At 49.3% G+C, this 15197-nt stretch overlaps 1 protein-coding gene and 1 non-coding gene across 2 annotated transcripts in view; both read right to left on the bottom strand.

Annotated features, from left to right (window-relative positions):
- Positions 1–2854, bottom strand: part of LOC129382865 (uncharacterized) — a 65038-nt gene extending 62184 nt beyond the window's left edge. The window contains exon 1 of the mRNA XM_055067089.2: positions 2756–2854. Within this exon, the coding sequence (XP_054923064.2) occupies positions 2756–2854 (99 nt within the window). The remainder of the gene's footprint in view (positions 1–2755) is intronic.
- Positions 2855–12062: 9208 nt separating this feature from the next.
- Positions 12063–12134, bottom strand: TRNAE-UUC (transfer RNA glutamic acid (anticodon UUC)). The gene has a single exon. It is a non-coding gene; the product is annotated as a tRNA-Glu (tRNA).
- Positions 12135–15197: the final 3063 nt, after the last annotated feature.

Raw genomic sequence — 15197 nt, 5'->3', positions numbered from 1 at the left:
TCTGCTAGGGGCCTAGTGGTACATCGTGAAAAGCGGGCTATATCTTATTCTAAAGGAGATGAAGGCTGGCAGCAAATTTCGCAAACTTTTTCTGCGCCAGCAGGGCCGGAACACGAAAGTATACATTGAAATTTGTGACGTCACACTGACGTACCAGCGCGGGAGTTTCCCCGCAAAATAAAACAAATTTAACTTTGAGCTTCATTTTATCATCTAAGCATCGACGCAATATCGCTAAATTAAGAATAGAGTTTCCCAATACTTTATAAGTTTATAACTGATATAATGTTTCTCTTTAGTGGTGCTGTTAACGATTTTAAAATCGGCGCAATGAGCATGAATAAGGAAGGCAGGCACATGTTTTAAGTTCATTCTTTAGGTATTTTATTGAGTCCTGAACTGTGGTTACTTACTGCATGCTTTGAGAAAAAAAGAAGGCTAGCAATTAAGCTGTGCTCGCTTGTGATGTAAACAAGCAACGCTGTGAAAGGTGTTATTGGCAGACGGCTTCCGGAGTAGCGGGGCTACGCGGGGTGGTGAGGCAGATTGGACACGCAGCCTCTGCAGAGCTCTCCTCTGGCATTGCCCCGATTTCTTCCGAGATTTATTATGCGAGAATGTTTCGTAATCTGAGAAAAAACTAGGAGTGCGGGCATGGACACAAGAAGAGGCAGACGGACAACACAAACGCCGGCGCAAAAAAACAACGTTTGTGTTGTCCGCCTGCATCCCTTTGCGTCCGCGTGTGCACGCCCAACTTTTTCCTAACATGAATGCCTACCAACTAGCTAAGCTATCTGTCTTTCTAAGTTTCGTAATCTCTCTCGAAGGCAAAACCGATCGAGCTGACGATGCTACAAAAGAACGGTTTCACTGCTGATAGAATCAGCCCGAGTAGGCGTTCGCTGCCGAATCGCAAGCCATTGGTGCCAAACCGCGAAACTTAAGCTCTCACCAAAAGTACGCCGTTGGTGGTAGCATTTTAGCAGCCCATATTACCTGGGAAGCTTTTCAGTGGGCGGGGAGGAGCTTTCTCAGCGCTTCATACGGGTTCTCAGCGGCTTAAGTGCCACAGCCACGAATCTGACATCAGTGGTACAGCCACTCGGGGAAAAATATCTTGAAGCAGCGCTGATTTCTCACTTTCTTCAAAGTGAATTGATCAGAGCAGCTTCGTCACGTTAGTGGTCTGGTGTACCAGTCAATAATAGGCTGAAACTTGCAGGGGTGTGCGAATATTTTTTGGATACTTTTCGGACACTTCAGAACGACAACAATCGAAGATGAAAAGTATGATTATTTATCACGTCGCGTGCATAGTATAGACATCAAGCATGGGAACTTGCATAGTGGAACAGGATACGTCACACGGGCTGCACGGCGATCATTCGCCCTCTCGGAAGAGTCCTGTACATGAGAAGAAACTACTTGTCTGCTTCTAATGCTCCATTTGTGCTTTTAATTAACGACGCTTCATGACGTACTATGTAATGACCGAAACTTGCCAAATTTAAGGATACTGGGATGTGAACATGGTTTCTTTTGTATTGATTGTGATAAAGGCAGTTAATTATTCGTAAACTATTTTTGAAAGTATTCGATATTCGATTCGCTTCTGGTACTATTCGATTCGTATTCGATTCAGTCTCAAAAATTGCTACGTGCACACCCCTCGCTGAAAGAGAGAGCGACGTTAAGTAACCGGCGAAGCGTACACCTGATTCGTGCCTTTGTCATTAAGATAGAGAAATCTTCGTACTGTGGCCTCGCATAAAAGGGATATGTAATTCCAGGCCTTGCTAAGTAACAATAGGGATTGCTTTTACGCCGCTGGCGACTGGGAAGCGCTTTGCCCTGACGCGTAAGAAAACGTTCGAATCATGGTTGTCACGGTGAACGGCGAAATTCCCTTCATTCCGGCATGGACGTTGCCTGCGAAGGTTTACTCGGAGCTTAAACGAATAAAAGGGCTAACGGTGAAGTGGCGTGGTTGCTTGAAGTTGATAAAGCACAGGTGCGTCGCTCAAGTTGAGAAAAAAGGGGGCGAAATTCACTAATGTAGACGTTGATTTTTCTCGTGGAATACCTAAGCGTAGGTTCAGGCTCGATATCCGGAAAATCGCGAAAACAGACAAAACATGTATGAGAGTCCGCTTCTCTCTTGCCGTTAATACAGGTTGAATACGTTTACCGCACTATTTAATTATAGCCTGTACAGCTGATGTGAGAAAGTGTGCATTAAAAGAGCAGAGTTGCCATATTGTGTGTGCCACCATCCTGCGTATATGACTCGAGCCTAATTCAAGCTTCCGTCCGGTCTACAGCTGGAGAGAAGCTACGTGCAGCCTATGTCTCGGCATATATTACCCCACCCGGACGTGGTGCAATCCCGGTGCGCCGCGTCATACAGAAGGCCTCAATAAAGCGCGCTTAATTTGCAAAAGTTGGAATAAGGGCTGGTCGGTTGAGTAGTATTCCGAGAAAAACAGCCCACCATCAGGGCCTCTGAAACACAAACAACGCCAGTGTCGTTTCATCGTTCAGTGGTCCTGCTGCCGTGCTGTTCTTCTCGGAAAGCGAGTATGTCAGACCTCTCCGGAAGGAGCCGCCTGAATCCGTTACGTCGGGCCGCCTGCCGGTATCTTCCCGCCGTCCGGCTCGGCGTCCGTCAAAACCCCGTCCCACGACACCATGCGCAACTAAACGCAAGCGAAGAACCACACACTGCAAAGGAATAGCGCGCTGTCTGACTTACCGGGGCACTTTCGTAAAGCAGCGGCGACAGGGCTAATGGAGCGCTGACGGCGAAAACCAGAGGAAATAGGCCCTGCGTAGAAACGGCTATACGAGGCATGGCGACCTCACCTCGTCGTCGCCTTCTTCTTCTGCGGACCTCGATCACGCTGTTGATGCGGATTCCTTAAATAATGGTACATTATACCAGCACCTTCGACTGCACCGCGCGCGTGGCGTAACATTGACCCTATGAGAACTTCTTAATAGAACCACATTCGTTTGGTCGGCCTCTTCGAGCACAGTTGTCGCGAATCAGACATTGCACGGCTGCGTTACGGTGCGTATCCCGAACACATATTGAGACTGACAACCGATTTCGAGAGACGCCTAGTGAATAAACTTCGTATCGCGCAGATTGATCATGAGATATGTACAAATTTACTTGACACCGCCTCGAGAGAGAGGCAAAGAGGAAGCTCTTTATTGATAGGCACATTGATTAGCCGGCAAAAATTCGCCTACATGCTACTGTGCAGCGAACCGGCAGGGGGGAAGACCCCAGAAGAAATAGGGAGAGAGACCGAGAAACATTTATTTCGAGAGTCAGCGTGAACGAATTCTTTCATGCCCCAGACGAATTGAGAAAGGAGCTGCAGGTCATATGATTTCATCAGCGTCGTCTCGAGTTAGTTGTTTAAGCCATTGAGACACTAAAAAAGTATAACTCGAGTGCAAATGTAGCTGAAGAAGGTAGCTTTAACGGTCCAAGTCACTTTGACTACCGAGGAGAGCTAATTGCGCATATTGAATAAAAACAGATTGGGATGGTTTTACATTAGCCCGGCCCATCAGAATCTACCGTATACCGGCTACCATGCATGCGCCAGTCTTCATCGTCTTTCGCAATATCACGCCATTCTTACGGCAGCGCCTATACGCACGTGAACCTGTGTCCGTTAGCAGAAGAAGAAGATCGTTGTGATGAACGCCATGGATGCTTCTAGGCGTTCATCTACGACGTCAGACGAGATTAGGCCCCCGGCGCGGATCCAAGGAAGTGATAGCGAGCCCACCTTCTTCACCTGGATCAGCACGAGCACCAACAAGGCCTTGACCTCGTTCCTCGAAGGCTCCTCGGCCCTGGCACTGCAGCCGAATAGCCAACCAACGGCGCTGCGCCCTCTCGCTTCCGAGGTGCAAGTGCTGCCTGAGCAGCTTTCAGACCTGTCGCCCGTCACCGCAGGGCGCCTCTTGCAGCTGTGGGTCTTCGGTGCCGTGTGCACCTCGTTCTCCATCGTGCCGCTCTTCTTGCTCCTGCTTCCCTACTGGATCGGTCACACCATGGTCGGTGCGTGGAAGGAGGCTTCGGCGAGGAACGCTGTCCTTCCCGACAACGCCAGCAGGGGCACAGATGACGACCTGTTCTTCGCCTTGCCAACTTCTTGTCGCGCTGGAAGCTTCGGCACTGTCAGCCCCGATGACCTTACCGGAATCAACGATAACTACCCCGACAACGGCGCCTTGCGACTGTCCGTACAACCATCGGCTCCCGTGCTCTGCCTCTACAACAACTCGCTCTATCGGCGTGCAGACGGTCGCGACTTCCTGCCGCGTCACCTGCCTCTCAACCTCTGTTCTGGCCTCATTTACTGGTCCATGGGACTGGCGGCTGGCCGACTGAGGAGCCGGGTGCCCGAGTTCGACCGACGCTACGGAATCGAGCAGCTACACAGGGTTCGAGCAGCGCAAGGTTCGTCCATTCCCGTGTATGTGACGGTCGGAGGTCGCGCAGAGGACTCCGCAGGCATGTACCTTCTCGGCGTCAGCCCACCGACGCGCGCACTCTTCGTGGCAGACGTGCTAATGAGCATTCGGCGGCACAGGCTGGATGGTGTCGTGGTCCACTGGGTTGCTCACGGCAGCGAGCTCTGCCGTGAGCGCATGAAGGACCCGCTCACGTGGCTCGCGGACCTGCTTGCCGACCTGCGAGACATTCTGGCGCTGAACTTTCCCGAGGGCGCTGGCCTCGTGGGACTCGTGGTGCCTGCAGACGTCCCGCTGGCTAACTCCATGCTCTCGCAACTCGGCGACCGAGTCGACATTGTGCTTCTTTCAATTCACATGTCCACCGAAGTAGTGCCCGCGGCCGAAGGACCCATGGCCTCCTTTCGTGCCATGAAGAGCTTTCTCGAGAGGCTCCGCGCTTACGCAAAGCTAAGGTCGAAGATATGCGTCAGCCTCTCCCTCGCCATCTACGTCAGACGAGGAGAAACGGAGCGTCCTCTGCCTGCCACCAACGTGAGCCGCAGGGTGGGGTACAGGGCCCTCTCTGAACTGTGCTCCGACGCCCCATTTCGTCAGGTTGCAAACGCATCCAAGGCTATTGTGCGAGCGGCAGTGGAGAATGACACGTGGTATTCAGTGGATAGTTACGAGTCGCTGAGGAGAAAACTGTCGTACGGCAAGGAAGGCCCTCGTGACCGCGACATGTGCGTCTTCGTACATGATCTGGACATGGACGCGTACGCGGAGCCCTGCAGAGGCAGCGAGCGCTACATTCTGCTACGGCACGTGCTTAATGCCAGCACTGACGTGAACCTTTTCGATGTCCGCCCTTTTCTTCCTTGATTGGACGTGCAGCTGGTCCAAGCCTACTTTGTTTTAATGCATAACGCGGACAGTTGCGATCGGTAAGGCACCGCCATTCAGAACGAGAGCAAGGCGTTCGAGTTTACTTATTCCCGTGTACGTTTTGTACCTTCAGCGTACGGACGCGTGAAAATGAACTTGGTGACTAATTGTCCGTGTTCGTATATTTTCCTAAGATTGCACGCGTTGATAAATGATTGTTTCCGAGCAAACGATTTGAAGTTTTTCCTGCGAGTGATTTCTTTTGAAAGTCAAGGTGGAGAAACGCCAAAGGGTCGCGCGCGCGCGACCCATAAGAACGTTTTGTGACTAATCTGCTAGGGCAAGGCGCATGTGCCGTCACAGTGTGAAGAAAACGAATTGAGGAAGCACGCGACACAAGCGCACTCTCGCATCTGCTTTAATCTGAAAGGTGCAACAAACGAATAGTTGACCGAGGTACACATGTCAGGTGGCACTAAGTTGGCACGATCGGGGAAACAAAAACAAGAACAGTTATTACACGTCACAAGACAGTACTCCATGCGCCGGTATTCAACGTTTGACATCTTTCTTGATGATTTCAATATGTTTCACATTCACGTTAATAAAAAGCTTCGCCTTGGGCCCGCGTTAGTAAAATCCATATTTAGCAGAGAAGTGCTCTTGTGTGGTCACTGCTGCAATGATATTAAGTAGATTCGTTGCACACAAAAGGAAACGCTCAATTTTTTGACGGCGTATGGGTTACCATAGCTGTATTTCATACGGAGTACATCAATACAAAATGTCTGATGCGAACTTTGAGCGCTTCTAGCTGTGCATGTGTTTTCATTTCACGATGTATTCAGGCACCGTACCGGTCACCGCACCGACTAGCAGAGCCACGACGTGCGGCGTTATATGTGAACCGGCCTTACAGTTGCCGCTTCACGGCAAATGCAGCTTATCCAACCGTAATCTTCACCGGGAAACGATTGTGGCGAACGCTATGCGCGAAGGCGAGATTTATATGCGAAGCATATTAACGTAGGTTTCGGTCCTTCGCGCGACGCCCGGCGGTGGCCACCATTGACCTTCAAGTGACCTTCAAGTAGGTCACGTGACATGACGTCACGTGATGACGTCACACCAGCTGCAGATGGGGCCTCATATCGCGCCGTCGGTCGCCTCCCGGCGGTGGCCACCATTGACCTTCAAGTGATCTTCAAGTAGGTCACGTGACATGACGTCACGTGATGACGTCACACCGGCTGCAGATGGGGCCTCATATCGCGCCGTCGGTCGCCTCCCGGCGGTGGCCACCATTGACCCTTAAGTGAGATCACATGATGTGACGTCACGTGATGACGTCACACCGGCTGCAGATGAGGCCTCATATCTCGCCGTCGGACGTCGCCCGGCGGAGGCCTCCACGCTTCGGTTCGCGCCGTCGCGCGCGACGCGGCGGCGGCGCCACCATCGCTGCATCACGTGATATGTGACGTCACGCCAGGGATGAAGCGGCGCGCGCCCGGTGTCGCGTCAGTCTCTGTGCCCGCAACCGCGCCAGCGTCTTTGCGCCGGGCGTGTATGCGGTCAAGATGCCTCCAAACGCTAAGGATACGCTAAGGTTAAGTGGATGCTTCGCATCCACTGGGCTTAACCTTGATAAGCGTCCAATTTTTTGTTCTTTATTTACTTTCCCCAGGTGGGGGGGGGGGTGCAGCGGAACCGCGAGGCGGAAAGCGGAGGAGGACGGTATGACAAAAGTGTAAGAATATAAGCGTAGTGCCGCGCAAGACGGCCTCTGCGGCGACGATGGCTAAGAGATGGCGCCAGAGTAGCGCGCGTCATCTGTTCACCGATGGTACACCAATACCATATAAGGAAACAAAGCGCTGCATGAGCGGAGGCAGTTTCCAGGGGACGGCTCTGAGAACAACGGCGAAAGCCCTGAACATCTCTTGTGGGCTCTACCTCTATCATCGCTCCCTGTTTCTCAAGCCAGGAATTTTTGTTTTCTTTCCTGAATAAAGGGATAATAACAGTCGCGCGCTCTGCATCAACCTCACAATCTCGACTTCCGTGGAACGGTCAATGGCACACAAGGACAGGACCGAATGTACAGCTAAATTTCCAAAAATAAAAAGGGAATCTGCCACGGTGACGCAGTCGCTGTGGTGTTGCGGTGCTAAACACTAGGTTGCAGGGTCAATTCTCAGCTCAGTCTTTTGTAATCCCAGTCTTTTGTATAGCGCCAGTGTTGTTTTGGGATGTTGAAACACCCAGAATGAAAATCACCGAGAAAGTGACTAGCGTTAGCGTGAAGCACCAACCCGCTATAACTAGTGTTAGCGTGTTGGTACTTCACACTAACACTAGTCACTTTTTCGATTATTTTTATTCTGAGTGTCTCAACATGGGGTTCTCCCGCGGAGTATTCCGCAAGCGGAGACGCCCCGGGAGGCGCGCTATCTACCGCCTGTTCTTCGATCGTTGTTCGGGAGGCAAGATCGGCGTCAGCGTGGTCCATTACACCAGCAAATCCTTTTTCGTCAATTTAATCATCCTTATTCACCCCCATCCCATACCCCTGCATGCCCTGAGGCATTTACCCTCGCATTAAAAAAAAATGTGTTCACCCTTCCCGTCGCCTTTACCTTCGCCTATTACCCGTGCACAAGATCGCACGCAGTCTTGTTGTCCGTGGCGGAAGCGACGGCAGAGTGCAAAACGTGGTATGCCGCACTCGGGCCTGATATGTCCAGTTCCATGGCACCGGAGGCAAAACGGGGGTATTCCTGGTACATGTACAAACGCTAATTTCTCCGCGACGCGCACCTGATGAGGCAGCACTCCGACTGTAACGCCAGGTGTTTGGAGGAGTGTCAGGAAACGGGTGGTGGACGCTTTATCATTGCATCCCTCTACTGGCCACTTTTGCCGGCTGATATTTGTAGCCTTACCCTAAAGGGATAAGGCTGCTGAACTTCGTAGTCGTCGTGAACGAAGTGGAACAGCCATTAAAGCTTCAGTCTGATGCCTTGCTTGTAGGGATCATAAACGACGCAAGGTTGGTCTTTCACGTTGAAAGCTTTTGCCGCTAGCATTTTTTTTTTCTTCTAAGCATGATCACCCTAGTTCAACGTCTATACATCATTCACATGGAAGGCGCCAAGGGACAGCACTCCCGGCATAAGTTTTAGAAGCGCGAGCGGGAAGTACGTCTCGAAAGTGCTGCGACCAAATAAGACCCGTTTTAACGTCAGCGTGCAAAAATAAAGTCTACAAAACTGAAGTACTTGAAGGCACTAAGGCAAAACAACTTGGTATTCCGGGTAAAGCTTATGCGTACACCTGGTACCACGGCCGAGGGCCGCTGTAACCGCCCCTACGCAGCGAGGCATTCCGCGCCCATTCACTGCAGTGGCCGGATAAGTAGAATCCCATGAGCTGTACTCCCTGATTGCGTTCGAGTGTGAAGGTTGCGCACTCCATGTCTTACTGTAATTGATTGTTGTATGTAAAATGGAGCAGCTTTCGTCCAGTCACGTGCACTATCGCTTGAAGCGCTAAGGCCTACACTTATTACCATGTGGAAGCGCAGGAAGTGTCCGCGCAGAGAGCGACTCTTTCACGGCCAAATGCGCGCAATCACGAGCGTAGTGCGAAACAATTGGATTCGTTGCTGTAGTTAATTTTGAATAAGGAAAGTGAAACTATTTAAGCAAAATTGAGGTACGGGGCACCGAACCCGCGGCTTCTCGCTTGCAAAACGACCGCTCTGCCTCTGAGCTACCTAAATTCGTTACAGCGTGAATACATTCTGTTAGAGCGTGAATATTAGGAATTTCATGTCTTAATGTAATGAAGTGGTTGCACGCAAAATAGAGCAACTTTCGTCCAGTCCTTCATGGCTGTCAGAGGTTCTAGCCTCGACAGTCAACTCGGTACACATTCTTCGATTTTCTGTATTTCAATAAATCGCGACATATATATACATTATCTGAAGTATACACAAGCAGGCCGGGCGTCGGGATCGCAATGGTACCCGGCCATGGGAGCCTCCCATAAACAATGGAGAGCATTCAGCATAATAAAGTCATATGGAACCCCGTCACTCATCCTTAAAAACGAGATACCTGATCTCTTGATAGTCCACCGGTAACTCTTCCGTGTTCGCGTTAAGACGTCCCAGAAGAAAACCCCCTGCCAGCAGTGCAAGAAAACGGGATCTATGGTTTCGGGTTGCTTGCAGATGAAGAAGTGCGATCCCCACGGTACGAGACAACCCTGTTCTTACCCGCCGTGGTTGCTCAGTGGCTATGGTGTTGGGCTGCTGAGCACGAGGTCGCGGGATCGAATCCCGGCCACGGTGGCCGCATTTCGATGGGGGCGAAATGCGAAAACACCTGTGTACTTAGATTTAGGTGCACGTTAAAGAACCCCTGGTGGTCGAAATCTCCGGAGTCCTCCACTACGGCGTGCCTCATAATTATAAAGTGGTTTTGGCACGTAAAACCCCATAATTTATTTTTTAACCCTGTTCTTCCACGAACGTCTTGACGCTGAGAATCTCTGTGTGAAGCTTAAAGAGAATGTTTTTACCCCTGGTGGCATCTGCATGAGTTTCACCCGTTTAAGAACATGCTGTCCTGGCCCTCCAGTGTATATAGCTCTGTATAACGGCACTTGGAAAATAACTCGCAGATATCGTTAAAGATTGCTCTTATCACTTCACAAAGGTAATAACTTGAAATAAGAACAGAAAGGAAACGCACACTGTCGACGACTTCCTTTAGATAGCCACGAAGTGTTCCAGTCATGCTTGCCTTACTAACAACATATGCCGGCAAAACGTTGCTCAATCTGAGCTGACATACGGTGCGCAGAAAAGGATCGCGCACATTGCGAAAAAACAGAAACCGGTTTACAAGTTGTCGAACAAAAAGATGCTCCAAACCCCAACCCCCGTCCTTCAATCTTCCGAACAAATTTGTTCGGCTGCACCTTTCCCATTTTGAACCCTAGATGATACCGCAAACACTCTGTGCAGCCTTTGCACATTTGCTCTAGAACAATACATCACTCGCATAACGTAATGTAACTACGCGATAAAAAACGTATTATAAATTGTCGCTCTTGCGAAACTATACCAGTTAGTACTTCTCCATCTGTCCACTTTCTCTTTCGTTTCAGTACTTTGGTTCCTCCAGTACTCATCGCTGCTCTTGTACCTGTCGAGGGAACACCCAGATACCTCTCCGGAGTTTTCACCCAGTTGACGTTCGCGAAGAAGTGCGGTGCAGAAAACGAGTCCCCGTGCCACAACCCGAGGGATTTGCCCCAATTTACTCTACTAACCGTGACATCACAGAAATGTTTTACTACAGATATTCTTTCGATTACGGTTGGTTTGTCAGTGAAACACACTGCAATATCATCTGCAAATGCCAGCAACTTCACTTCTGTCGTTGACAATCTGAAACCATTCTATCATTTTCAGTTATTGCGACGCACATTGCTTCTATGTAGATAGCAAATAACAGAGGACTGAGAGGGCAGCCTTAGCGGCACTGAACGCATGAGGTTTATGGGGGCCCCCAGAGTCTTATTAACAATTAATCTTTTCGTGCAATTCTGGTACACCAAGCCTACGCCCTCATTGATGATGGAACCGACATTAACATGAACCCACCTAGCAAACACAATAACGTGAGCGACGAAGCCGAACGATTTCTCGAGATCGAGCTGAAGAACTCGAGCACACACTGCATCTTAATGGATGTTCGAAAAAATAGTTCGCCCTTTAATGCCACAAGTTTGATGGTCTGCGACTATTTCCTTGATGACGCCTTGAAGTGTGTTCCCTAAAATCTTCATAAATATCTTGTAACCGGCATTGGTTAATGTTATCGGCTGATCGGCAGACACTAATTTGAGTTTATCTATTTTTTAGCTTTCAGGTATTAGAATCGTGTGCGCTTCTCCAAAGGACGGGCGACTCAAACATTTCTGCCCACACGCGTCATTGAATACCTCTGTTGACAAGGGGGCCAATTCTCTCTTAAACGCCTTATACCACCCAGCGCTGAGGCCATCAGGCCCGGGTGACTTGCCCAGCTTCAAACCGTACCTTGCCTTTTCGACTTCCCTCTCAGTTACTTTGCCTTATAATCCCTCTTTGGGTCATCACTCGATTGCGGCATGCGGTGAAGAAAATCCGCTTTAAAACCCTCTCCATTCGCTTCCTGAAGTGCAAAGAGCGACTCGTATACTACTCGAAGAAGGCGCGCCCAATGCTTTCATGGTCTTCAACGACAGTCCTGTTGATTAGAATGTTAGCGACGTGGTTTCATCGTCCGTGCGCCTTCCCCAGACCAAACGCCCATTAAGTGGGCGTTCCCCGCCCCCCGCCCCGTCACGAGAGCATCGGCTCGTGCGCGCACGATGACACCTTCATAACGCGTCTTGTCAAACAGTTCAAGCATTTCATTTAAATAAATGAATGAAATGAAAAGTTCAAGCATTTCTTTGACGTTTGACACATCGTCTGTACGGGCCAGGGTCTCTCCATTCAAGCGTTATCAGCGTTTCAAGAAGTGCTCGGAAGGCGATTCCTTCAGTGCGCATTGCTGCTATTATGTGCGCAGTGCGAAAGAATTAGTTCATCGTTTTCACTATTGTATAAAAAAATAAAAATTACGCAGCACACGTGGAGGTACCGGCGATCGAACCCGGGGCTTCTCGCATGAAAAGCGAGCGCTCTACCTCTGAGCTATACCCCCGATTTCGTTTATACGGGAATAGTACGCACTTCATGTAGTATTTTAATAGAATCGTATGAAAAATTGAGCAGTTTTGATCCAATCACGTGCGTTATGGCTTGAAGCGCTAAGGCCTACACTTACTACTATGTGGCGGCGGAGGAAGTCAGTGCTCGGAAGGCGATTCCTTCAGTGCGCTGTTACGTTTCGCCAACGAAGCGCGGTATAGCCGGCGCGGATGCAACGGACGCCGGGGCTTCGTTCAAAGCGGCGGACATTTTGGCCCGTTCGGAGCTGCCGCAAAGCCTCCCCGCCAAACACGTCCAGGCGTGTTTCAGTGCCACGTGTCTTCGTGTGTGCGTTTTAGAACGATTTAGTGGCTGGTTGAACTGGCATCTTCTTCACCCTTTTCAATACATCTAGGCCTGGGCCTCCACTGTACGGGGCTCTGTACATAGGTACCAGCAAAACAGTGTCACATAAATCACGATATAACTTTTTCCGTTTTACACTCCACAAATATGCACTTGAAAAACGAACACGCAAAAAAGAAACACTGTGAACTATTTCCCGAAAGAAACCACCGACTGGTCCTGGCATTATTTCCGTACCTACAACGAATTCGGGAAGTGATCTTGACAGCCTCATTTGGATCACCGTGCGCAGAAATGGGTCGTTTGTATCTCGAAAGAAAAAGAATCTATTCACCAGTTGACGCAAGAAGAGGTGCGCCAACCCCAGACCACCATCCTTCACACGTCGGAAGAGATTATCTCGGCTGCATCGCTCCCAGCTCGATGCCCACACGAATACAGCGAACACGCGGTGCAGTTTCTGCACATTAATACGAGAGCACTGTAGGACCTGCATTACGTACCAGATCTTTGACACGAGAAACATGTTGCACGCTGTAGCTCTCGCGAACATTGACAAGTGACAGGCGTTCCATCGGTCGGCTTTTTCTTTTAGTTCTTTTGTCCGCTCCTTCCAGTACTCGCTACTGTCCTTGTAGGCATCAAGGGGTGCTCCAAGGTACTTAACTGGCGTCGTGACCCAGTTTACGTTCGAAAAGTGGTCTGGTGTAGACGCCCATCTTCCATGCCAAAACCCCAAACATTTCTGCCAGTTAACGTAGCTGTTAGTGACGTTACCAAACTTTTTGACGATATTAACAGTATTCAATACACTTTGTTTGTCTTTACAGCACACAGCCACATCGTCAGCGTATGCCAGTAGCTTCACTTCTGCTGATTGAAGACTAAACCCCTTAATACATTCATTTTCGATGATGGCCAGACATAGCGTTTCTATGTAGTCACAAAACAGGAGTGGACTGAGTGGACAACCCTGGCGAACGGAGCGCTTCACGTTAATGGGGGCCCCCAACATCTGATTAATTATAAGTCTGGTATAGCAGCTCCGGTACGCTATGGTCACCCCTTCAGAGATTATGTTTCCGAAATTAACGTGTTCAAGGATGGTAAGCAATATGTCGTGAGAAACACAATCAAACGCCTTCTCCAAGTCTAGCTGGAGGATGGCTACTGCATCGCACATGGCGTCACAACACTCCAGCACACACTTCATTTTATGGATGTTAGTGAAAATGGTTCTTCCACGAATACCACACGTCTGGTGTGGGCCGACTACTTCCTGAATAACTGACTGGACCCGTCGTGCCAACACCTTCATCAATATTTTGTAGTCGCAGTTAGTAAGCGCTATGGGTCTGTAGGAGGAAAGTTGCTTGAGCTTTTCGGTCTCTTCTGTTTTCGGTATTAGTACAGTATGGGACTGGCCAAAGGATGGTGGAAGTATTTTCAGTTCATATGCTTCATTGAAAACTGCTGTTAAGATAGGAGCTAGGTGGCTTTTGAACGATTTGTACCAAGCGGCACAAAGACCGTCTGGACCTGGCGACTTCCCAGGATTCAGGTCTTCGATGGCTTCCATCACTTCATGTTCTGTTAATGGTCGTTCTAAGGTTTCTTTAACCTCACTCGACAGCTGTGGGATTCGTTGCAAAAATAATTTCTTGAAATCGTGCATGTTGACAGGCCTGAATGCAAAACGTTCTTTGTAATGCTCAAAGAAAGCACGCCCTATATCATTGTTATCCGTTAATACCACCCCTTCATATTCGATAGCCTCAATCTGCTTACGTCTCGAGTGCTTTTTTTCTAGCCCCAGTGCTCTTTTCGTTGGCGTTTCCCCGCATGATAGCCTTTCTGCTCTGGCGCGCACTAGCGCACCTCGGAAGCGATCTTCGTCGAATACCTCGAGCTTCTTCTTAACGGCGCGCATATCTTGTTGATAGGCGCCAGGTTGCATGCATTCAAGCTTCGCAAATTTTTCTAGCAATGTTGTTAAATCCTTTTCTCTGGCCTTTTGTTCATATCGCAGTACGCTACTTCTTTCGATTGCCTTCAATTTAATGCTTTGCTTCAGCAACTCCCATTCCTCACCAAATTTCGTAGAACTGTCTGCTCCAAAAGAATTCAGAGCAGCCACTACATTTTCGTTAAAAGTTTCATCCTGTAACAGCTCTGCATTCAATTTCCACAGTTCCCAGACGAACTTGTTTCGTTCTTTCTTCCTGCCCACCGTGCATTTTACCAGGCAGTGGTCAGAATATGATACGGCCGTAACTGTGTAGCACTGGCATTTTTCAACTAAGTCATATGAAAGATAGATACGGTCTAAGCGTGCGTGACTTGTGCCCTGAAAGTGAGTGTAGCTTACGTCTCCGTGACCGCGAAAACATTCTGCGATATCTTCTAATTCGAATTCGTGTGTAATCTGCGCCAGGATATCACTACTTTTGTCACAAACCACGCGTCGCGTAGACCTATCCTCAGCTTTCAATACGCAGTTGAAGTCGCCTACACAGGCTATCATTTTTTGCACATGTAAATGATGCTTTAAACTCAAAAAGAAATTTGCCCTCTCTTGCACAGTATTAGGCGCATAAATGCAAAACACGCGCCATTGGACATTACAATAGCTGAAGTCACAAAAGACAAGTCGACCAGAAGTACAGGAGAAGTAACCATCTATAACAAGACCAGGGAGCTTCCTCACGAA

The sequence above is a fragment of the Dermacentor andersoni genome, chromosome 3, assembly GCF_023375885.2.
Source record: "Dermacentor andersoni chromosome 3, qqDerAnde1_hic_scaffold, whole genome shotgun sequence".
Classification (NCBI taxonomy): Eukaryota; Metazoa; Arthropoda; class Arachnida; order Ixodida; family Ixodidae; genus Dermacentor; species Dermacentor andersoni.
The sequence above is the reverse complement of the archived record's forward strand: the minus strand, read 5'-3'. Positions and strand labels throughout refer to the sequence as shown.